We start from the raw sequence: 24,915 nt of genomic DNA, 5'->3' as shown, positions 1-24,915 counted from the left end.
GTCCAGAGACAGGAAAAGTAATACTGCAATGGATTTTCGAAGTCTTGAATTAATATCCTTGCATATACCTTTAAATTGCCATTGGTATAATTTCTGCTTAATTCATATTGTAATATAAGAGGGCAGCAAATAGTCTAGATAAAAGCAAACTACAGCAGATAGTAGAGATCTAAAATAAAATCAGAACACACTGGAAAGTCTCAGCAGGTCTGGCAACATCTGTGGACAGAGAAACAGTCACAGAGTCAGTGTTCCAAATCCAAAAATCTAAAATGATATTTTATTGAAACTTGGGAGTTTGAAATAATGACTTTCTCTCATCAAAGCACCTGCCAGATCCACTGAGTTTCTGCAGCACTTTGTGATATTATAGACTTGATAGGACTGCAGTAAACAGTACAATCAAAACGAGTACAGTTATGTTCCAATAACTTGCAAAATTGATTCACAATACTTATGCCAGCATGGTGCAAAACAAATATAGGATGACGTGTTAAAAAAAGACAATTATTGGAAAAGGAAAATGTCAAACTTAAGAGCGTACATCAAACGTTTATAACCAGCTATTTGTCATACGACTAATGTTACTGTTCATCTGAGTTCAAGGGGTCAGCCATGGGACAGTTATAGTGGGCCTAGACATTGACTCAGATATTTGTTAGTCAAAGTCTGAACCCAGATTTGAGCGCACAATGCAGGCACAGTGTAATACTGAGGGGGAACTGCACAGTCAGGTGTGCTGTCTTAACAATCCAGATGTTGAGCTGATGCCCTCGAGTTCTCCTGATACCCTTGCCAACTCCAATAACTCAATTAATAACGTAAAATCTATTTGCCTGGTCAATATTACATTGCTGGTCTGGAACTTTGCTGTGTATAAATTGCTCGCCATTTGTTTTGCATTACAACAGTGACTACACTAATTCACTGCAACCGAAGGCTGTGGAGGCCAGGTAATTGAATATATTCAAAACAGAGATACATAGGTTCTTGCTTGTCAAAGTGATCAAGGGTTACGGGAGTAAGCAGGGGAATGGGATTGAGAAACTTATTGGCCATGGCAGAGCAGACTCAATGGGCTGCATGGCCTAATTTCTGCTCCTATGTCTTATGGTCTACATTTGAAGGATTTGGGATTTCCTGAGGTTATGCAAAGTATCATATAAATACCTCTTTTCTAGGGAGGAAACGGAAAATGTATTTATATAGAACCTAAACACATGTCAGAATAGCGAGTTTTGAGAACATTTGTAGCTCAGGTTGAGGTTCTGGATGTAAGTTTGCTCGCTGAGCTGGAAGGTTCATTTTCAGACGTTTCGTCACCGTTCTAGGTAACATCATCAGTGAGCCTCCGATGAAGCGCTGGTGTTATGTCCTGCTTTCTATTTATCTGTTTAGGTTTCCTTGGGTTGGTGATGTCATTTCCTGTTCTTTTTCTCAGAGGGTGATAGATGGGCTCTAAATCAATTTAGTGGTGTCCTTCCTCATCTGTATGTAAGGATACTAGTGATAGTGGGTCATGTCTTTTTGTGGCTAGTTGATCCACCAGGATAGATGAACATCAACTAGCCACAAAAAGACATGACCCACTGTCACTAGTATCCTTACGTACAGATGGGGAAGGACACCACTTTGATTGGGATAACACATCCATCCTAGGACAAGCCAAACAGAGACACGCACGAGAATTCCTAGAAGCATGGCGTTCCAACCGGAACTCCATCAACAAACACATTGATTTGGAGCCCATCTACCACCCTCTGAGAAAAAGAACTGAAAATGACATCACCAACACAGGAAATGACATCACCAACCCAAGGAACCCTAAACACACAAATAGAAAGCGGGACATAACACCGGCGCTTCACCGGAGGCTCACTGATGATGTTACCTAGAATGGTGATGAAGTGTCTGAAAACGAACCTTCCAGCTCAGCGAGCAAACTTACATCCAGAACATGGCAGAATATCCAGAAGTTACATCACATGCAAATTGCTTATTTTTCAGACACTGTCACTCTTTTCATGCAGGTAATGCAGAGAAAATGACCAGTTAGCTTCTATTCAGCGGTGCTATTTGAGGGATAAGAACTATGTAAGACACCAGGAAAACAGTTATTCTTTGAATAAGGACACAGGAGTACAGTATATTATCTGAAACGTTGCTGCAATGCAGGACTTCCACACTTGCTCTGAAATGTCATTTCAGATTTTATCTTAAACCCCAACTTCTGATTCAAGAAAGGAAACAATACAATGTGGCAGTTTTGGAGAGTTTCAAACGCTCAACAAATATCTACAACACTATGTGGATCAACACTACACACGTAAACCTCTGCAATACTGCTAGCACTACTAAAGTCAACCTTACCTGAGAACTCCCATTGATAGGGGGATCGTTGTCTACAAACAGAGAGCCATGAGTCAAGTTCCGATATAACACTACATTGTGGTACTCTCCCAGAGTAATGGGGTTAGGGTGACGGATTGTTGCCATGCCAGAACCTACATCGAACCTTTGGGAAGAAGCACATATAGCTGTGAGATGTATTAGAAAAGTGCATCAAATGTAATTGAAATGTAAATGTAAACGGATGCAAAAGTTAAATGAAATCATTAAACAAGTACTTTACAAGACTCTTAAGTTAATTCAGCATTGCTATATGTAGCTGATTACTCATTTACTTTGTTGCTTTCCTTCAACTTTATTATGTAACTGGAAGGCACAATCATACAAGAGTGCGTATGAATATTTTTGAGTTTTTCTTTACATTGGAGGTAATAAGGCAACCATTCTTGTCAACCCGATCACAACATTTTCAACATCTCATATTGTTGATTTACAAAACTTCACCAAAGCACAATCATTACCTGAATTCAGGGCGGCCTCCAACGAGAGAGAATGAGATGAAATCTGCTCCTGTTGTCTGTTTCTGGCCATTGTAAATAATCATACCTGAAAGACCGAGAATGAGCGTGGTGAAGAGTAACGATGCCAGTGGAATTGTGCCATCAGACAGGGACAACAAATGTTAATGACTTTATTTTTGGCATTTTGAGAGTGATTTAAAATTGCAGGGATATGATGGAACAAGAAACTAGAAGAGCAGATTGCACCACTAAGCTGTGGCACATGTTCACTTCCGACATATTAGTTCTTGTTTACAGCCATGTTCCTGTAGAATAGAGCATAAGGGAGACAGACAACTGAAGGGAGATGTGTTGCCATGATATGTTTGTGCACCTTGTCTCATATTGTGCTAAAATACTTTGTGCAGTTTGGTCTACAGTCCTAGGGAAGGATAATACTTACTTTGGATAGGGTACAGCAGAAGTACACTGGATTGGTTTCTGGTATTGTCCTATGATGAGAGGCTGTATAAATTTGGCTCATGTTTCTAGACTTTCTAAGCATAAGAAGTGATCTCATTTAAACTTAGAAGATTTAATGGGACTTGATGGATTGAACACTGTGTGGTCATATCCTCCGATTTAAAAATCTAGACCATGGGGAGTCAGAACCAGGTCGAGTTGAGGAGAACCTTCCTCACTCACAAGAGTTTGAGTTTCTGGAATTCTCTGCTCCAGAGGGCTGTGTGTGTTCTATCACTGAATATATCTACGGCCAAACCAATCAGACTGTTAGTCTCTCCTGGAATTGAGGGATTTGAATAGGACACAGGAAAGAGTTGAAGACTAAGATCAGCCATGATTGCATTGCATGCTTGAGGGGCCAATTGGTCTACTGCTGCTCACATTTCTCTCACATTTCCAAAAGCTCAAGGAAGATGCCATCCATCCTTTGGCCTGAAGGCATGGGCTCAGCTAAAGAATGACAGAAGATAGGGTGTCAATAGGGGTAAGGGGAGGAGAAGAGAATACTGGAGAAGTTTCCTGGCGATACATTGAAGCCCATCACAGCAAAAGAATGGTTCAATTCAGTTTGAACCAGTGAGACTAAAGCACTTAATGACCTTCAATGATGAACTATTTTACTTTCAGTAAAATGGCTTGATGAAATAAACCTTATAATATGATTTCAGCAGTTCAGTGAGAAAGAAATGCAGTGCCCAGTATTTTAGAAGCAAAATCCTCTTTCCACAGAACCATACAACTAAATTTGTCAATCCAATAAAGTATAAAAACAGATATAACTTTTCAGAAATATGGCTGGAATTAAATATAAAATACAAAAATAAGTCTTGTGTCCCAAGACATTCCAGATATCAGAATGCCAGGTAATGGGTTTATAAATATTATCACTCACTTTTGTGTATAACAGCCAAATGTTTTTACATCCACATCAAAATCACACCATCTAGTTATGGTTTAAACTAGAACTTCAAATACACTGTATTAAGTTTTGAAAATAAAACAGATGTTTCTGCCTGAATTAATAAATTCACTGAACATGATCTACCTCTTCTCCAACTTTGTACAACCATAACCTACTTAGCCCATGAGCAATTCAATTTAGGAAATAAAACAGGACTCAGGTCACCCAGAAAATTGCATTAAGTAATTACATATCAAAATGCACTTTCTTCCAGTATTTGGTAATATTACACATTTAACACACTGGAAGAAATGAAAGATTATCCAACTTCTTGTTCTCTTATTTAACTTACACATTCAAACACGTTTATGATAATATAATTTCTCTATATAATTTAAAAGCAAGCCTGCTATGAAAACAGTGATGACAAAATATTACATATTAGCCTGTGATGTTAACACAATGCATTGTAGAAGCATGCAGATTACTCAGTGTTGCTTTCTTGCAGGTAAGCAGCAAGGGAAGCCTGTCTCACATCAACCCAACAAACAGTCTCAGCATTAAAATTCTAGAATGAGGAGATGGTGCATAGAAATAATATCACTGGACTAGCAATCCAGCATATTAAGCCAATACTAATACCAATACAGTGCAGTATAAAAGCAAGAAAGTGACGCGACATCTCGAAAAATCATTGGTCAGATCACATTCGGAACACTCAGTTCTGAACACCTTATTTACGGAAGGACATTAAAGTCCTGGACAGAGTGAAAAGGAGATTTACTAGAATGTTTCCAGGAATGAGGCATTTTACTTACAAAGAAGGATTAGAAAAATTGGGCTCATTCTCCTTGCACCAGAGAAGATGTGACCTTACTAAAATGTTCAAAATAATGAACAATTTTGACGGGGGAAGGAAGGATATTCTGTTTCCATTACTTGGTGTGTCAGTAACTAGGGGTCCCAATTTCAAAGTTGTCAGCAAGACAGCTAGGAATGAGATGAAGGGAAATTTCTTTACTCAGAGAATTGTTAGAATTTGGAATGTTCTGCCTGGGGAAGTGATGGTGGTGGATTCCATAGGAGGTTTCAAAAGGCAGCTGATTATGCATTTGAAAGGGATGAATTTAGAGGGCTGCAGATATAGAGCTGGAGAATGGGACTGGCTGGGTGCTGGTTTTGGAGGCTGGTACAGGCATGACGCGTTGAATGGCCTCCTTCTGTGCCATAAAATTGTATGATTCTATGTTGTGGGAATGTAGGCTCAAATCCTACCATAGCAGGTGGTAAAATGGGGATTCGATGAAATCTGGTATAGAGAGCTGGCCTAATTGCTTTCAGTTATAGTACTGCTGTTTAACATCTCATTGTATTTGTGGCAGTGTTAACAAGAACATACTAGCAATCTAGTAACATAGGCTAACACTTTAGGGACACGGGTTCAATTCCCACCATGACAGCTGGTAGAATTTTAATTCTGTTAATAAGTTGAGGCTATAAAGCTAGGATTATTGATAGTGACTATTAAACTGTCATCTTTTGTTGTTAAAACACATTTGGTTCATTCATGTCTTTCAGCAAGGGAAATCTGTCATCCTTATCTGGTCTGGCCTACATGTGACTCCAGGCCCACAGCAATGTAGTTGATCTCAAGTGATCTGAGGCAATTAGGGAAGGACTACAAATGCTGACCTTGCCAATGGTGCCTACATCCTACAAACTAATAAAACAAAAAATTAGAATAAGCAGCAATTACACGTTTCCTGTTAATTAAGCACGGACAGCGCTGAGTTAAAACATGCCAGGTTCCAGATTGCACCTTAGGGTTTGATTCGCCTAAGGATTGGCTTCAAAATTAAACATCTGGCAAGGCTGCCAAGTAGCCCTGATTCAAGTTACACATAGCAAGAAATCAAACATATTGATTCAGCAATGGAGCCCTGGCCTGGTATTATATTTTGAAGCCCACAAGGTACTGGTAACTGGAATCTTAGAATAACAAAAAGTGAAATGACAAAAAGGGGATGAGTAACAAAGAAAAGAGTAACAAAAACAGGAGGAACTTATTGCTCCTGCATAATGTCAGGCACAGCAGTTAGAGGGTTGACTTTTACGATGAGATTGACTTTTGCTCGAGAAAGATGGTATCTCGAAAGTACTGTAACTTTTTTCTTTATATCTTCCACCTTCTTTACCTAAGATTTGTATTTAGGTACTTAATACTTAAGGTGGAGCCACATGTTGGCAACATTGTACACTTCTCATCGTACTCTTTTCTTTTTGCAACTTGAGTACGTATGGCAATAAACCTAATTCCAAATTCTATATATCAGGACTATGTTTCCAAGATCCATGTTAAGTGCAAGGGGGAAAGACAGTCAGCCCGTTGCAGCTCAGTTATCCGAAAAGACACGGCCTATTCATTCAAGACACTGAACTCAATTCTCAGTTAGTCTCAGGTTACATCCAGAGAACCATTTCGCATGTTGGTCATTCTTGTGTGAAAAATCTCTCCAACTTAAACTGACCTTTCACTAACTTCAGCTCCTGATTCCTTGTCTTACTGTGTCTGCACACTCTGGGTATGAAAAGACCTAAATGCTTTCATGAGACGTGATCTATTCAGTACAAGTAGACTGCAAAGAGAAATTTGGTTTAATAACCATTATTTCACATGTCTCCTGTTAAAAATATTTTTCTGTACTGAAATACTCAGAACAGACTCATCCAATGGTTATAGAATGATAAAGGCAGCATAAATTAACTGACATCAGTCAAAATTAACAAAACTGAATAGTTCTAACATCTTATTCACTGTCTTTCTGCTCACAACACACACCGCTGCGTGAAATAATTTGTCCTCGGAATCCAGAACCACTCATGAATCAAAACTTACATAAACATGTCATCAATGATTTGCAATTATCGTCTACGTCTAACCAATGAAAGCCTATCTTTTTAACTGTAGGCATGAAATACAGTATAGGAAAAGGCCATTCCATGAATCACATTTGTGCTAGCTCTTTAAAATAGCTAACCACTTGGTCCCACTTACCTGCAGTTTTGTTCGACCCTCTGCCACACTGCCTACCTTGATCATATTAGGAACCGAGTTGGGAAATTCTGACCTTCTACCTGTTCCACCAATCCATCAGATCATGATATTGCATTTTTCTCACACTTGGTAATAAATTAAATAAGCATAATGGTAGCAAATCTGCATGAAGAAGGTTATAGCAGCTGCTGGCCTGGCATTGTATTTTTAGTAGTTTTATAATGTAGCTCCGTGCACCTCAAACATAAAGCAGAGCTTTTACCAGTAGCAACTAGTGGGATTGGTAGAGATACATAACAAACTCACCAGAGTACAGTAAGAGAGCTTGGATATAGAAATGGGAAAAAGAACACAGAAACACAAACAAAAGGTGAGAAAAATCAAACAAAGAAACAGACAAACTATAGACTTAAAGATTGACCTATAGTTTGAAATGTATTGCGGAGATTCAAACCAAGTGGTAAGATTAGGACGAATATTTACAATTGGTGCTGTACTATTCACATCGTAAAAGGCCCAAAATGAGACAAGCTGTCTGGAGGGAAGAACTGAAAATGTATATCATGTGACACCACAACTTGGCTGTAAAAGCCTGTGAAGACGGGCAACAGCAGTTTGACCATCATACCCATGGAGAAACTAGAATTACCCCTGGACATTCACAAGTCTCTTTCTTTCCCTCTGGCTGATATTTAAAGTGTAAATGTCAACTATTTCATTGGGAATGATGTTAGTTCTGAGACTGGAGCATATAATCCGCATTCATTGGGATATAGCTATTATCCACTGAATGTAGTCAGCATTCCCTGGGATGTAGTCTGCACCCATCATTGGAAACATAACCAGCAATGGATGTAGCAAATCCCAAGGTCCAAGCATGTCAATCATATTTAACCATTAGTGTTTTAGAAGGAACTCATGTTGATCAGATACCTACAGTAAACTAAATATTCTATTCGGAGGGGTTGGACTATAACTGAACCATACTCACATGGAAAGCTCAAGAATTAGCCTTTGTACAGAATCGCAGAATTGTTACTATGCAGGAGATGTCCATCCAGCCCATTAAGTCTACTCAGACTTTCTGGACGAACAGTTCACTACAGTCACCCTCCCACTTTCTCCCTGCAACCCGGCACACTGAACCCTCTTCAGTAACTGTCTAATTCCCTTTAGAAAGTCTGAACTGAATGTGCCTTCACTGCACTCTCTAGCGGTGATAGCTCAACCCTCTCCAGTCACTGTGTGAGGAAGTTCATCCTCAGGTCACTTTTGCTTCTTTTGCCAATTACTTTAAATCTGTGCCCTCTCGTCCCTGATCTGCTGTGATGTTAAAAGTGGAGACAGGATTATAGCTTACTTTAATGTGACCTCCCAAGCTTCTGCCCATCAACAAACACTGAACAGTTCACACATAGTCAATTAGGCAAGTCGCTGAACGTCTCCACTTCTTGGACGATTCAGAGATTTAGGGGGGATGGGAAAGAAGTCAGGGCTTGAGATTCTTACCATCAGCTGCATCTGGGCGAAATGTTATGCTGATTTCAAATTCATGGTAGGCATCCTTTATTGTGGGCAATGCAATGTAGGCGATAGGATCCTGTGTGAAATATGGGATCTTGCGTTCTGAGAAGACAAGAAAATTACACAAAGGTTCATTGAAGCAATACAAAAGCTGCTTATTAATATCTAACATTTAAAGTGGCTCAGAGGTAGCCTTCAATTCACCTCCAAATCAGAAGGCTTAACTCAATCTTGAACACATTTGGGTTTAATTCTGTACACTACATAATTTACGTCAGCGTTTCTGTGTTTTACTGATGGAGGGGCACTTTGGAAGAGATGCAGACTTTCACTTTCCTTTCTTCATCCAGTTAGCTCTGGAGATAGTATAGGAAATGTGTTCAAGATTGCGCCCTTGAAATAAGAAGACTGACTTATGATGAAGTGTTGAGTAAACTGGGCTGATATTCTCTGGAATTTCGAACAATGAGAAGTGATTTCATTGAAATATTCATAATTCTTAAGGGGCTTGACTGGGCAGAGACTGTGAGGTGTTTCCCATGACTGGGGTATCTAGACATGGGAACACAGTTTCAGCACAGGCACACTGAGACGAGGAGGTATGTCTTCACTTGGGGCAGGGATGGAGGGTTATGAATTTTTGGAATGCTCCATCATCATTGAATTGTTCAAGACTGAGGCAGAAGTTTGGTTTCTCAGGAATTCAAGGGAAACGGGGAATGGATGTGGAAATGAAGCTGCTGCAGATGAAGCAGCTACAAACGTACTGAATGGTAGACACAACATTACACCTGCTCTTATTTATGTTCTTAAGTTGCAGTGAACAGCTCACGCAAAAATGAACTTGAACTTACCTCTGACTTTCAGCATGGCGTATGCTGTCTCTGTCCCCTGTTCATTTGTGGCTGTACAAACGTATGTTCCAGTATGTTCGGTGGTAGCTGATGGTATGGTCAACACATGGTTCTCAACGTAGGCTCCGGTTGGGAGATCTCCCTCCAGCTAAAGGTAACCACAAGAATGTGAGAAAGTGAAAACAGGATGGAAGCCTCATGACTCTACATTAAATGAAACATTGCACTAGCATGTTTGGTCAACTATAGGAATTCAATGTAGGTTTGCATTCTTGATGAGCAACAATAGGACCACAATCTGCACTTCTTAAGACTTATTCTGTCATTCTTTTATGGGATGTGAGTGCTACTTTCTAGGCCAGTATTTACTGATCATCCCTAATTGTTTCCCAATCTTAAGCTATTACAGTTCTTAGGACACAGAGATACACATAATGCTGTTAGGAAGTGAATTCCAGGATACTGACCCAGTGATACTGAAGGAATGGCAATATATTTCCAAGTTAGGATGGTTAGTGGCTTAGAGAGGGACTTGCAGATGATGTTCCTGTATGTATCTATATGTTCCTATTGGTGTTCCCATGTATCTACTACCAATGTCCTTCTAAGATGCTCCAGGCCACAGGATTGGAAGGCAGTGTCAAAGAAGACTTGATGAGTTACTGCATTTTGAAGATGGTACTCACTGCGGCCACAATGTGTTGGTGGTGATGGAAGTGAATATGGAAGGTAGTGCTGGTGTGTCACTAAGGAAGGTTGCTTTGTTTTGGATGGTGTCAAGCTTCTCAAAATGGAGCTCTTGTTGGAGCTGCACTCATCCAGGGATGTGGGATGTATCCTATCACATTCCTGCCTTATGCCTTGTAGATGAAAATCAGCAAAATAGTCTGACCCTCAAGCTTCTCCTCTCTGCTGACCACACCAACTGAACCCTATTGTATCTCTCTGTCCCATCTAAATTGATCTGTTCACAGGCTGTTTTCAGGTGTGAACATTTTTCACCTTCCTCCCATTAAGTTTGAACTTGGATCTCCTAATTGCTCTGCTCTTAAAGGAAAATCCACAATAAATGCTCCCTCAACCTGTCAAAATTGGAGACTACCTTACTGCTCTCTGATTCTTTGACACAACTGGACAGCTGGTTGCTCACAGTTCAAGGAGCCATGAAACATTTCATCATCTCAGCCTTTGCTGTAACTTTCAACGTCATTTGCAATCAGACAAAGCTAACTGGCTCAGCATCAACTCCTTGAGTGTACATGACAAAATGTTCAGACAGCTCTTTTTGGATTTTCGACTCTGCAAAGGTCACAGTGCTCAAAACAATATTGAAGGTAAAGCTTCCTGAACAAAAGAAAAAAACACCTTAGTCCAGGTGATCTCTGGCTCTGGATATCCAGAGGCCAGACACGGAAACACAGCCTTGGATCCAATCGTTACTTCTTTGAGCTCTGGCTGAGGAGCAATCATGGGCACAGCTGTAAAAATAACAAGTATTTTGCTATTCAAGTAACATACACAAAAAAGTGTCTTTCACAAATCAATTCTTTAAAAAGAACATAATTCAGGAGATGCAGTAAACTCCCTGCATCAGCAAGTATTGACAGCCTGGCACAATGTAGGCAACTTTATCTCTAAACGTGCACTTAGGTTACAGAAAGGAAATGTAGTGTTTAAATCAATATTTTAATGAAATAATATATGGAGGTCAATGGTAGAAGTAAAATGATGGTTCTACAGTCAACAGCAAATTTTAGATTTTGGAACATGACCAATATTGGCAAGGTCATAATTATTGCCCATTCTTTAACTTCTTTAATGGAGGAATGGAATTGTGGGAGATATAGCAGTTTGATCGGAAATTGGCTTGCTGAAAGAAGACAGAGGGTGGTAGTTGATGGGAAATGTTCATTCAGAGCCAGTTACTAGTGGTGTACCACAGGGGTCGGTGTTGGGTCCACTGCTGTTTGTCATTTTTATAAATGACCTGGATGAGGGCGTAGAAGGATGGGTTACTAAGTTTGCAGACGGCACTAAGGTCGGTGGAGTTGTGGATAGTGATGAAGGATGCTTTAGGTTACAGAGAGACATAGATAGGCTGCAGAGCTGGGCTGAGAGGTGGCAAATGGAGTTTAATGCAGACAAGTGTGAGGTGATGCACTTTGGTAGGAGTAACAGGAAGGCAGAGTACAGGGCTAATGGTAAGATTCTTAGTAGTGTAGATGAGCAGAGAGATCTCGGTGTCCATGTACACAGATCCTTGAAAGTTGCCACCCAGGTTGACAGGGCTGTTAAGAAGGCATACAACGTTTTAGCTTTTATTAATAGAGGGATCGAGTTTCGGAACCAAGAGGTTATGGTGAAGCTGTACAAAACTCTGGTGCGGCCACACTTGGAGTATTGCGTACAGTTCTGGTCACCGCATTATAAGAAGGATGTGGAAGCTTTGGAAAGGGTGCAGAGGAGATTTACCAGGATGTTGCCTGGTATGGAGGGAAGATCTTACGAGGAAAGGCTGAGGGGCTTGAGGCTGTTTTCATTAGAGAGAAGAAGGTTGAGAGGTGACTTAATTGAAACATATAAAATAATCAGAGGGTTAGATAGGGTGGATCGGGAGAGCCTTTTTCCTAGGATGGTGACAGCGAGCACGAGGGGGCATAGCGTTAAGTTGAGGGGTGAAAGATATAGGACAGATGTCAGAGGTAGTTTCTTTACTCAGAGAGTAGTAAGGGAATGGAACGCTTTGCCTGAAACGGTAGTAGATTCGCCAACTTTAGGTACATTTAAGTCGTCATTGGGCAAGCATATGGACGTACATGGAATAGTGTAGGTTAGATGGGCTTGAGATCGGTATGACAGGTCGGCACAACATCGAGGGCCAAAGGGCCTGTACTGTGCTGTAATGTTCTATGTTCTGTGTTCTGGGGGCAGTAAGGATTAACAGTCATCACATCTCAAAGTTATTTTAGAATTATGCTTTAAAACTGGATCAACATCACTCAAAATAAACTAGAGAACAAATTGAGCTTCACTCACTCTGCACGTATAGCACCACCTCAGACTTGACGGATCCTGCATCGTTGGTAGCTGTACATCGGTAACGCCCTGCATCAGACTCTTTCACATGGTCAATTTTCAGCATTCCATTCTTGAGGATAACTTCAGGAGACAGCCTTCCATCCACTTTACTCCATCGAATAGAAGGCTGGGGATCCCCGATTGCCTGGCACTCGAATTCCACTGACCCACCCACCATTACCATCTGCATGGATGCCCTCACGTTGATCATGACAATTGGTAAGGCTGAAAATAACATGGGGAAAACGTTATTTCACTTCCGTCTCCACCAACACATCAGCAGTAGTGTGTACCTCCTACAGCATGCACTGTAGTAACGCACAAAGCCTCCTCTGACAGCACCTTCCAAATCTGCAGTCTCTACCATCCAAAAACGACAAGAGCAGCAAATGCATAGGAAACCCGCTACCTACAAATTCCATTCTAAGCCATCCTAATTGTCTCACACCTGCCGATGCTGGATGAGCAGGTTTATCCCAGAGCCCCAATTGGCCAACAGCTTTCTGTGGTGCACTGGCATTGCTTTGTGACTTACCTACCTAGTTAAGTCAGTTGTTTCAGATTAATGCTGCGAGGTTCCTCAATGGTGAAGGTCCATCGAAAACAGGCCAGTTCAGTGGCCCTGAAACTGCTTGACCACGTCCTGAAGCAAACCAAGTACTACAGCCACATTGCCTTTCTGAGTACCTGCCTATGGAACCGGACCATCCCAATGGACTACAGTCTACATTTCGGGCTTCCCAATTTGGCCCCAATCGCGATGACTGCTACATTCATAACATTGATATCCTTCAAAAAGTTTCTCCCTAAGACTCCTCAAACATGCACTCGCAACAATGCACCGGCATCTCCTGGTACTACAATCAAGCCTACCCCAGCTTAGAGCTTCCCTCTCCCAGACCTGCAAAGGACCTCTCCTGTTTTACATTTTTCACAGGATCCACAACCTGTCCACACGATTCTACTCGGCTTTATTGGACACTAAAAACCATTAGTAGAGGAAACTTACTGGTGCCTGTCACCCAACACAGTCCTCTTCCACCCCCACCAAATCCCCTACCCTACCCAGGACCTTCCCCACAATGTGCCTTCCACCATTGGCCATGTGACCACTTTCAGAGGACCCACGGATTCCACAGACGACATCACTTCCACCACCGCCGCGCAGTATGCCACTTCCAGTACAGTGAACGCCATTGACACCGCTGCTGATGCCGCTGCCCCCATTTCCGAGGCCGACACCACAGACATTGAGGGCGTTGCTGCCACCAGAAACGTCCTTTCACTTACCGGCCTTAGCCTCATCGCCCACTGCTGACCTCTCTCCGCCCATGCCGACACAAGGACTGCAACTTCCCCTCCACAGTAACCGAAAACGCTCTCAGCTGTGTCTCCCGCATTTCCTGCAACTCATGCCTCACACCCCCACCCCACAATAACCACCAAAACAGAATCTCCCTCATCCTCACATAACACCCCACCAACCTCCGGATCAAACGCATCATCCTCCGACACTTCTGCCATCTTCAATCCAACCCCACTATCAAAGACATTTTTCCCTCCCCATCCTTATCTGCTTTCTGGAGGGACCACACCTGGCGCTTTTCCCTGCAACCACAGGGAGTGCTACACCTGCCCCTACACCTCCCCCCCTCACTCCCATGCCAGGCCCTAAGAAAACCTTCCACATCAAACAGATGTTCACCTGCACATCTGCCAATGTGGTATACTGTATCCACTGTTCCCGTTGTGGCCTCCTCTACATCGGGGAAACCAAGCGGAGGCTTGGGGACTGCTTTGCAGAACACCTGTGCTTGGTTCACACTAAACAACTGCACCTCCCAGTCATGAACCATTTCAATTCCCCCTCCCACTCCTTGGACAACATGTCCATCCTGGGCCTCCTGAAGTGCCACAATGATGCCACCCGAAAGTTGCAGGAACAGCAACTCATATTTCGCTTGGGAACACTGCAGCCCAATGGCATCAATGGTGACTTCACAAGCTTCAAAATCTCCCCTCACCCGAACGCATCCCGAAGCCAGCCCAGCTCGTACCCACCTCCCTAACCTGTCCTCTCACCTATCCACTCCTCCCACCTCAAATTCCACCCCCATTTCCCACCTACTAGCCTCATCACACCCCTTTGACCTGTCTGTCCTCCCTGGAGCGACCTATCCCCTCCCCAACTACACTCACCTTTACCGGCTCCAACCCCAGCTCCTTGACCTGTCTGTCTCCTCTCCACCTATCTTCGCCTTTATTCAGCTTCTATCCACCTCCCCCTCTCTCCCTACTTATTTCAGGGTCGCCTTCCCCTCCCCCATTTCCAAAGAAGGTTCTAGACCCGAAACATCAGCTTTCTTACTCCCCTGATGCTGCGTGGCCTGCTGTGCTCATCCAGCTCTACAACTTTGTGTCTCAGTTCTTGAAATTCTTGTATATTTGACAGTGTTGTCTACTAACATCCTGACAATTGTGTAATCCACAAATTTCTCTATACCCAATAACAGATCCTCCTTGACGCTGGATGAGCAGACAGCATTGCAAGATTCAAACCCTCTTGCTGGCTTCCAACTCCAATTTGGTTACTGACACTGACTTAATAGTGAGCATTTTACAACATCTACAACATCTGTAGTGGATTTGTCCGTTAAATAGGCCATGAGAATTGCAAACATATTGACGTGTTCTAATGGAGGTTTAAACTCTTCAGCTGCACTCCTTATGACTTGAACTCTCCTGTTTCCTACAGTGATCCTATGCTCAGACACACAGTGGGTCACACAGGCAGATGCTTGGCAGCTGTGTGGACATGTGGAACTCCACAGGTAGCCCAGGTGAGTACACATCAGCAGGAATGCTACACTGTTAGGTGACTCTGCTGTCTTGTGGAATATGTAACTTTTGAAAGCACATATCCCACAGCAACTGCACAGCAAAACGCCGTTGACTCTGAGGCTTCTGCATTAGGAATGGGTGCAGATGTTGGCAATGTACTTGGAATTCTCAGTCAGGTTTCTGCCCTGAAGAACAGTGAAACCAAGCTCAACAAAGTCAGAAAGAACAGCCTTAATGACTGTGGTATATTTACCCGCACATCCTGACACATAGTGAGTCACAACTCCTTTCCTTGATGGTGGTATTATCTGAAATAGAGGTTCAGCTGCCATATATAAAGGTGAAACTTCCAGCAGTCACCACCAAGCTTACCAAGTTAAACACTGAAGTCAAAAGCTGTACCACAAATTTTATACTCTTCATGCCATCACCGACTCTCTTGCCAGTTGCTGTTTCAGCCTGAACGCAGCTGTGGCATTCTCCTGCTGTTGTGGGCATATAGCTGAGCTTCTGACCCCATTTACTTCCTGCACAAAGACACCAGTAGTCCTCTTTGCAACATTTACCAATTCTACCCTTATCCTAGTCCATCTGGCATTAAAACCCACTCCTTTGTTTGTTACCTGACGACTTCAACGCTCTCTAGTTGACCTCCCATCCTCCACACACTGTTCATATCCTAGGCCACATCAAGCCTGTTAGTTACTCCATTCTCGATAACAAAGTGTGGAGCTGGATTAAAACAGCAGGCCAAGCAGCATTGAACATGCTGCTTGGCCTGCTGAGTTCATCCAGCTCCAAACTTTGTTATCTCGGATTCTCCAGCATCTGCAGTTCCCATTATCTCTCACCTCAGTTACTCACTCCTCCTTTTGTTTACCCAGATTGGTTCCCATTTCTCCAATGCTTCCATCTGAAAATTCTCAGCCTTGCGTTTAAATGCCTTTCTGACCCGATCCTTCTCCAACATTTCCCTCCTTCGTCAACACAACAGCCCTCAGAGAACTTCCTGTTTCTCTGACATTGAATTCTTGCGCATTCTTCTGCTCTTCTCCTTCAGTTTCTCACTTCACTGGTATGCTTGTAGCTCAGACTTTACCCATAACACATTGACCTACCCCTTTCAGCAATATTTGATCACCTCTGAATGTTCCTCATTTTTATCCAGTTCTGCCTCTGTCAAGCAGCTTGGAACATTTTCCCAGATTAGCACTCCTGTACAAATGCCAAGTGTTTGCTCAGACGTCTACCAAAGCTCACTCTTCAATCAGCAAAGTTCTTACTTAAAAATGTATATCAACACTGCAAAGCTCACAAAGCACAGGAACAAAGATGCCAACTAAACATGTCAAATGTGGAATAAATGCTATTCACTTGACTAATGCTCTCTGTTGAAGGGAAAGATGACCATCATAATCATAGCTGCCAGTATACAGATGGCCAGTTGCCTCTGTCAACTTTTATAATGTAGTCACCGCATTACAATCAACAGTTTACAAGATGTGCAGAAGACTCCTCGTGTAATATTCTGACATCCACAGGTTAATGATTCTCATGCAGTCTTAAATGGGTATCCATTAATTTACACCCATTTTATATCTCTTTATCTCTTTCACCACCACTAACATCCCCTTCCTTCTCCTCCGTCTCTGCCGAAAGTATATAAAAAGGTTGTCCGACTCCTTTAGCTCTGAAGAAAGGTTATACTGGACTGTAAACATCAAGATCTGTTTCTTTCTCCACAGATGCTGCCAAACCTGTTTCCCTTTTAGATTTCCAGCATCTGCAGTGTTTTGTTCTTAAATATCCTTTAAAGTTATCTTTCCAATAGCTTGTATGTCTCTGAATTCGCCGTTCATCTTTATATTCCCCACATCCGTCTCATCTGGTCCCCGAAGTAAATTTAGTAAAGTGATAGGAAAATTCTGGAGAAACTTAGCAGGTCTGGCAGCATCTTTGGAGGGAGAACCAGAGTTAATGTTTTGAATTCAATACGATGCTTCTTCAGAAATAGAGAAAAATTGGGATGTGGAATTCTCTCTTCAGATTTGAAGTCGTCCTATTGGACTCAAAATGTTAACTCTGCCTCTCTCTGCACAGATGGCGCCAAGCCGCTGACTTTCTCCAGCATTCTCTATGTTGCTCAGATTTCCACCATCCTTTGCATTTAAACTCAGTGTAAAGTCATTTCTGCAAGATTTTCAAACCTTTCCCATTGTGAAGCTGGCTAATGGTAAGTATAACTTTGACTGAAACCTCTAGTTTTATCTGACTATGTAGTTGTGCAATAAGGATCGGATCAAGATGTTAGGCCAAGAATTTGACCCTTTCTCTCAGTTTTTCCAACTGTTCATTCCTGCATTCAATGGAGGTGAGGAATCGTCGATTTCTTCTGAGTGACATGAACCCTTTTAAATCACATCAACACATTTTTAAAGAGAGTAAATTTAGACCCATCTTTTATTGATCATAAAATCGAATTTAAAGCCCACCTTGGATGACAAGTTTGGCACTGTCCTGCACCCGCCCAAATGGGTTCGACGCTCTGCAGACATAAACCCCTTCATTTCCTTCTTGTATATTTTCTATTCTGTGAAAATAACAGACAGAGCAATTTCATACCAGATAAACATCATTCTCAAAAGAGCTGAGAACAAAAGAAACACAAACCTTTTTCTTCTGTATCTCAATTGGCAGCATTCTCACCTCTGCATTGGAACATTTTGGTTTCAAGTTTGATTTCACGACTTCTGTGATAAAATCAAGGCTGACATGCCTGTACTATTGAAGGTGCCTTTTGTTTTAGATGAAATGATAAACCAAGCCCCAAACTGTTCTTTTAAAGTTCCCATTATCTCTCTCCCAAACTGTTCTCTCATGTGGACTGTAAAAAATTTCAAGAGCCTATTTTGAAGAGCAGGTAAATTCTTCTTTGTCTCCTGGCTGCAACTAATTCCTCAATCAACAGCAATTATCTTGTTATAAGCACATTGCTGTTTATGAGAGCTTGCAGAGGAATATGTATGACTATAGTGTCTACAATTCAACAGTACTTCATTAGCTTAACAGTTGGCCTTTAGGTTGTGAAATGTAATATATAAATGAGAGTTTTCTTTTTCATTTCATTTAAGTGAGAAAATGAATCAGTGCAATACCATAAAAGAAACATGATCTGCAACAAGCTTGGTCTGGCCATTCATACTGCTTTGTTACAGTTAACTGACCATGTACAAAATGCTTGTGTCAGTGATTCAGATGGAAAGAAAGAACAAACAGATATATAATGTCTTCCACAAAGATGTCCAAGGGGTTTCTCAACCAGTGCAACACTCTTGAAGAGCAAGATAACCAAAGGAAGCAACTTGAGAAATTGTACTGCGTTAATTCACCAGATATTCTACCTTTGGCATTTGTCTGAGGGTTTAAAAGTAGCATATTACCTAAATAGTAATACTTTGCAAACAAAGCTCCAAGATGCAGAGGGATAGTGCATGAATTGAGAGAGGTTAGTATGCAGGTACAACAAGTAATTAGGAAAGTTAATAGCTTGTTATAATTCATTGCAAGGGGAATTGAATACAAAAATAGGGAGATTATGCTTCCATTACACAGTGAACTGACAGATCAAATCTGGAGTATACGACACTCCACTGAAAAATGAACTCCTCATTTAAGGAATCATGTAAGTATGTTGGAAGAAGTTCAGAGATGCACTAACTAATACCTGGAATGACTCGGTCAGGGGAACAGATTGGAGAAGCTATGGTTGCACTTGCTGGAGGTTAGAAGATTCAGAGGTAATTTGATTAAAACATATTAGGGCCCCACTTAAAGCAGAGTTAAGTAATTCTTCTTCTATCAGAGTGTCACAAGTCTTTAGATTTCTGCTTGCACTGCATCTTCAGGAAAAAAGTATTTGAATATATTTAAGTCAAATGTGGATAAATTCTGGATAAGCAAAAGGTGAAAAGTTATCAAGGGTTCAGCAGGTTCCAATCAGATCAAGCCATGATCTTACTGAATGGCCTACACCCATCCCTTGTTGGCAGCAAGTAGCCTAATCCTGCTCTTTGTTGATCCTTTATTACAAACAGAATGCAATTGGTGGGAGTAAAGGCCACCTTAAAAAGTGATTAGAAGTAGCAATTCATTATCTTACCTCAAGACTCCTTTATTGATTCTATGATTCGACAGAAATTGTCCTTCCTCCTTGAACCACTCCGTCCTGGGTTCTGGGTGGCCAGTGGCTGCGCAGGTGAATTCCACAGTGCCACCAATATTGCGTACCTCAATTTGCGGTGAAACTTTCACTGCTGGTGGAGCTGGTGTGATAAACAGGGCAAAATGCAGATAAGAGTTACAGGTTGTGACATAACTATTGCAAAGTAGTACTACTTAATCATACTTTTCTACCATCATCTACTCTATTCCAAGCATGTATCAACCGGCCTCTAACTGTGGCCTCTTCAGAGCTACGTTAAACCCTGCAGATGGAGGAGTCCCAACTATTCTTTGAGCTGCTGCATTGTAACTTGGACTGCGCAAGAATGTTTTTGAAATTTACTGCAGCTTCACAAAATGGTCCACCTGAAGATCTGAGAAAACAAGATCCAAATTCAAGGCACAAAATGACATTGTTACACAGATATCAAACATAAAAGTGGAAAAATAATTTTTAAAAATCTATGCAATGAAACAAGGAAAAGAACCAAGTTTGCTAGTTAGTTAAAAAATGTTACATTTGAATTAAAATTAAACCCAGATAAAATTTCCAAAAGTCTTGGTACAATAACCATTCAGCAATCTGTTTGCAGATTATTGTAACCGAGAGGAAACATTGAACAAATACATTAATCCAGAATGAATGAATTATGTATTTAAACTATACTCAGGGGTGTTCAAAATGCACAACAACGCATTTGTAGACTGTGTTTGTATCACACTTCGGGGGAAACGAATCAGTGCTTGAGAATAATAGATGGAAGCTGTTGTGCTGAGAGTTTTCACGGGAGTCCTGAGTGCTTATTTTTCCAAGATTGCTAATGGAGGAAGAAGGTGCCACAGATTTCAAGGCTATCGTCTTGGTAACAGTGATTCAAATCCCACCTCAGGAAACTGGTAGATATCAGCTTAAATAATAAATCTGGAATAGAAGCCACGTATCAGCATGGCGGACACGTAACTGTTATCGATTGTTGTAAAACCCATCGACCGCTAATGTCCTTCACGGAAGGCAATCTGCTGGCCTGACTCAGTCAGGTCTATACCTGTCTCCAGACACACACCAATGTTGTCGATTCTTAACTGCCCACTGAAATGGCCCAGCAAGCCACTCAGATCAACAGAAGCATTTAATCATTGAGACCAAATTCCTCTGTGCCTTTCCTTTCTTCAGCAAGAAGTTGATCAAATCTCTCTTGTGAATGGCTTGTGTGTAAAAAAACGATCAGAATGCAGTCAAGTTTCTTCCTGTGGGTCCTACAATTTAGAGACTGTATTTTCTGCTCCTGTTTAGGCTTGAGATGCTCATTGGCTGTGGTACAAGAACTTAATCTGATTCTAGCTCAATGCAAACAAACAATCTCTGGCGGACCATCAAGGCAATTATCAGGAAACAAAGAGCATTTTATTTTATTTTATTCGAAAGCTCCAAACTTATTTGGGCCAGTTGAGAGTGATCACTACCTGATTTTTTTCTGTTGAGCTTCAAACTGATAGTCAGAACACTGAAAGGGGATTTTTGGAACTTTTTTCATGTTGTGCCAAAAACTCACTAAGATGGGGACGCAAAGGGATAAAGCTAAGTCCTTTGCTGAGTACAGAACATTCAACAGACAGCAAAAAGTCAGAAGGGACGTGTCTGAAGAAGGGTCACTGGATCTGAAATGTTAACTCTGCTTTTTCTCCACAGATGCTACCAGATCTGCTGAATTTTTCAAGCAATTTTTGTTTTCCAGGATCTGCAGTTCTTTCCTTTTTAAATGGATGCCCTCTTTTGAGCAGCACCTTAGGATTTGAGAAGGGACATATTTTAAGGATTTGAGAGAATACAGCAAAGATTCAGGAGTATGGCCCCAAGGATGAGGGACTTCAGTCATATAGACAAATCAGAGAAGGTAGCATTTGTTTTCCTCACAGAAAGACAGACAGATCTGATTGAGGTGCTCAAAATTCATGAAGGGTCTGTACATAGGAGATAGGGGAAGATGTCCCAGTTGGTAGGAGGATCTCGAACCAAAGAGCGTTAAAGCGATTGAGAAAAGAAGCAATGGTAATTTGAGGAAAAGCCTTTTCATTCAGCGATGGTTAGGATCTTCAATTCATTGGTTGAGTGTGATGGAAGAAAGTTCAAATGAGGAGTTCAAGAGGGAAGAAGACTGTGATCCTTTATTGAAGCATTGTGGATAAAGGATTTATTCAAATTTTATGAAAATAATTGAGTTGAGGTCATTGAAATTTCACTGGATATGTTGGGAAACCACATGACTATTGGTAAATTCAATGCCGCCCCTGCTGGGGCTGTTTTGAGTGGTGGCTGGCTTGCAGAAGATTGTTGTTTTATCTGGCTCAGCTTGAGGGCTTCCCTGCTGACCTCTCTCATTTCCACAAACAGAACCTTCTTTCAGAGTTCACCAATTTGTTCTTAAGCAAGTGTGACTGAAACAGCATCTCACACTCTATTTCCTGAACAAGCTGCGTCTGCAGGACTTCAGAAACAACCATCATGATGAAAGACGTAACCTCACTTGCCAGAATCTCGCAGCAACAGGTTTAAGAACATTTCATGCTTCATTCTTTCACCTTCAAGAATAACCCATTGGAAGTAGATCAAAGAAGGTTCATGAGACTAGTACCTCTAATGAGCAGATTGCCTTATGATGAAAAGACAGGTTGGGCTTGTATCCAATGGAGTTTGGAAGAGTCAGAGGTGACTTAATTGAAGTCCCTTGGGGTATTTGACTGGATGGATGTGGAAAGGATGTTTCCCGTTTAGGGAGAATCTAGAACTAGGGGTCATAATTTAACCAAAAAAAGTTACCCGTTTAAAACAAAGTTGAGGAAAGATTTATTTTGTCTCAGAAGGAAGTGAATCTTTGGATTTCCCTCCCTCAAACGACAGTGGATGCAGAATCTTTAAATATTTTTAAGGCAGAAGTAAATAGATTCTTGATGAGGATGAAATTACTAGGGAAATGCAGGAATGTAAAATTGATGTTAAAATCAGATCCGCCATGATTCCATTGGATGGCACTGCAAAGTTGAAGGGCCGAGTGGCCTACTCATGTCCCTTGCTTGGACGTTTGTATGTAAAGAAGCTTTGTTTTGATAATAAAGCAGTAATTGTGTTTTTCAGAAATGTGGTTGATCAGTATTGTTGCATTAAACCTGATCCAGATAAGATATTCAATTCTCCATCTCAACAAAGTATTTTTAATTTTATGTTGTGGCTTCTGGAGTAATAGGACCTGGGTGACATCAGACTCTTCTAGCCTCAGTTGTAATATATCTAGAAAGGGTGAATGTGCAGGGTTACAGGGAGAAGATGAGGAAAGAGAGTCAGTACAGACACCATGGGCAGAATGGCCTCCGTCTGTCTTGTAACCACTCTCTGATTCTGGCTATGTCAAGGATTCGCATCTCACTGGAATGTCACCAGCATTTGTTGGGGGAATCTCCTTTGGGGAAAATGAGCCTCAAACAACAGTGACCCAAATGAGGCTTATGAGCTCTACCAGTAGATCATGGGAACAAGCAAGAGGGCACAGCTTTGTGGGTTGCTTGATTTCAATTGCTATCCCCTCCAAATTGGTCAGTCTGCAGGATTCCTACCAAAGTTCTTGCGTGAATATAAAGCATTTAGGCAAAAATAAGTAAATAATTTATAGGTTGCACAGAGATCTCCTGTACCAGGTGGTAAAAGCATCAAAAGTACAGGACTGGGCTTCTTGGACGCCTTGTAATTTGTCAAACATTTTAAATGTTCTCCCATCTCTATATCTATTCATGGCCACCTCCTCAGTGGGTTTCAATGGTAATGCTTGGAATTCAGCTCCCTGAACTCACGAGTGCTGGGGGTGTGGGGGAGGGGGTATGGGTTAGCTACATGGCATCATTTTACACATTAACAAAGCTCCCATCTCAAGCAAGTGGGAACTCCATACACTTGTTCAAGAAGCAATCACCAACATTAGCTCCCACAACAAGAGTCTCCACACCTTCCAGAGGTCCCTGCCTCTGTTGTCCCATCAGCATTCCATATTAGGTATTCGAAGGGGGGACATTCAGCCACATCAAATTCAGAAGCCAGGTTGATGAACAAACTTCAAGATTCTCTGCAACCTCAATTGTGTCTCATAGTAGTGGAATTGATGACCACAAATATAGGAAGCAGGGTAACCAAAAAGAGGGCAATAACTTGAATGTCACTGGTTCGAATTCAACATCCAACCATCAGGTACTTCTGCCTTGATCAAATGACATTCACCAATCTCAGTTTTAATGGAGCATTTGAGAATCCAAATGTTGACTTTTGGACCCAATAGAACCATCAGTTCATTGTGTTGTTTTTCAAACAGCTACCAATTAGTTCCAATCCCTCTTCATTTGCGCCATCTTGCAAAGTTTACCCTTTCAGGTACTTATTAACTTGCTTTTAAAGTTCAGTGAAATGGCAGCGCAGGAAGAATGAGAAGAAAATGAACTACTCAAACTATTTTACTCACATTTCACAGTCACTGTTGAAATTGCATCACTTTGACCAACTTTGTTCTTCACCATGCAGCGGTACTTTCCTGAGTCCGATACAACGGCGAGATTAATTTGCAGGAACCCGTTGCGTTTGACTGCCCTACTTGGCAAACTTCCATTCACCTTGGACCATTCATATGTTATTGGAGGAGTTCCTTGGGATAGACAGTGTAGTCGGATGATCTCACCAACCCTTACAGTGACAACCTCTTGATCAAAGGTTGCATATGGTGCAGCTGAGGAACAAGATAAATTTACATTACTTCATAAGTGTCTTTGGATGTTAACTAAATAATTACAAATTAACTACTGTTAATGAGAGTGCGATTATTATAGGTTCACCAGTGTCTGATAGTCACATAATCAAGGATAACAAGGTGCAGAGCTGGATGAACACAGCAGGCCAAGCAGCATCAGAGGAGCAGGAAGGCCGATGTTTCGGGCCTAGACCCTTCTTCAGAACTTCAGAAAAAAATGAAGAAGGGTCTAGGCCGAAAATGTCAGCTTTCCTGCTCCTCTGATGCTGCTTAGCCTGCTGTG

At 41.5% G+C, this 24,915-nt stretch overlaps 1 protein-coding gene across 10 annotated transcripts in view; it reads right to left on the bottom strand.

The window, feature by feature from the left end:
• hspg2 (heparan sulfate proteoglycan 2) overlaps nucleotides 1-24,915 on the bottom strand; it is a 486,508-nt gene that overhangs the window by 57,415 nt on the left and 404,178 nt on the right. For 8 of the 10 annotated variants that reach the window (XM_059655629.1, XM_059655631.1, XM_059655634.1 and 5 more), the window contains 10 exons: nucleotides 24,351-24,611; nucleotides 19,787-19,949; nucleotides 18,120-18,217; nucleotides 12,745-13,011; nucleotides 11,074-11,186; nucleotides 9,709-9,856; nucleotides 8,840-8,956; nucleotides 7,637-7,654; nucleotides 2,871-2,955; nucleotides 2,371-2,515 (listed from right to left, as the gene is read on the bottom strand). In XM_059655629.1, the coding sequence (XP_059511612.1) occupies nucleotides 2,371-2,515; nucleotides 2,871-2,955; nucleotides 7,637-7,654; nucleotides 8,840-8,956; nucleotides 9,709-9,856; nucleotides 11,074-11,186; nucleotides 12,745-13,011; nucleotides 18,120-18,217; nucleotides 19,787-19,949; nucleotides 24,351-24,611 (1,415 nt within the window). The remainder of the gene's footprint in view (nucleotides 1-2,370; nucleotides 2,516-2,870; nucleotides 2,956-7,636; nucleotides 7,655-8,839; nucleotides 8,957-9,708; nucleotides 9,857-11,073; nucleotides 11,187-12,744; nucleotides 13,012-18,119; nucleotides 18,218-19,786; nucleotides 19,950-24,350; nucleotides 24,612-24,915) is intronic. The other 2 variants (XM_059655630.1, XM_059655639.1) reach the window with 1 other exon arrangement.

This window comes from Stegostoma tigrinum, chromosome 28 (assembly GCF_030684315.1).
Source record: "Stegostoma tigrinum isolate sSteTig4 chromosome 28, sSteTig4.hap1, whole genome shotgun sequence".
NCBI classification, from domain to species: Eukaryota; Metazoa; Chordata; class Chondrichthyes; order Orectolobiformes; family Stegostomatidae; genus Stegostoma; species Stegostoma tigrinum.
Note: the sequence above shows the minus strand (reverse complement) of the source record. Positions and strands in the feature narration are given on the sequence as shown.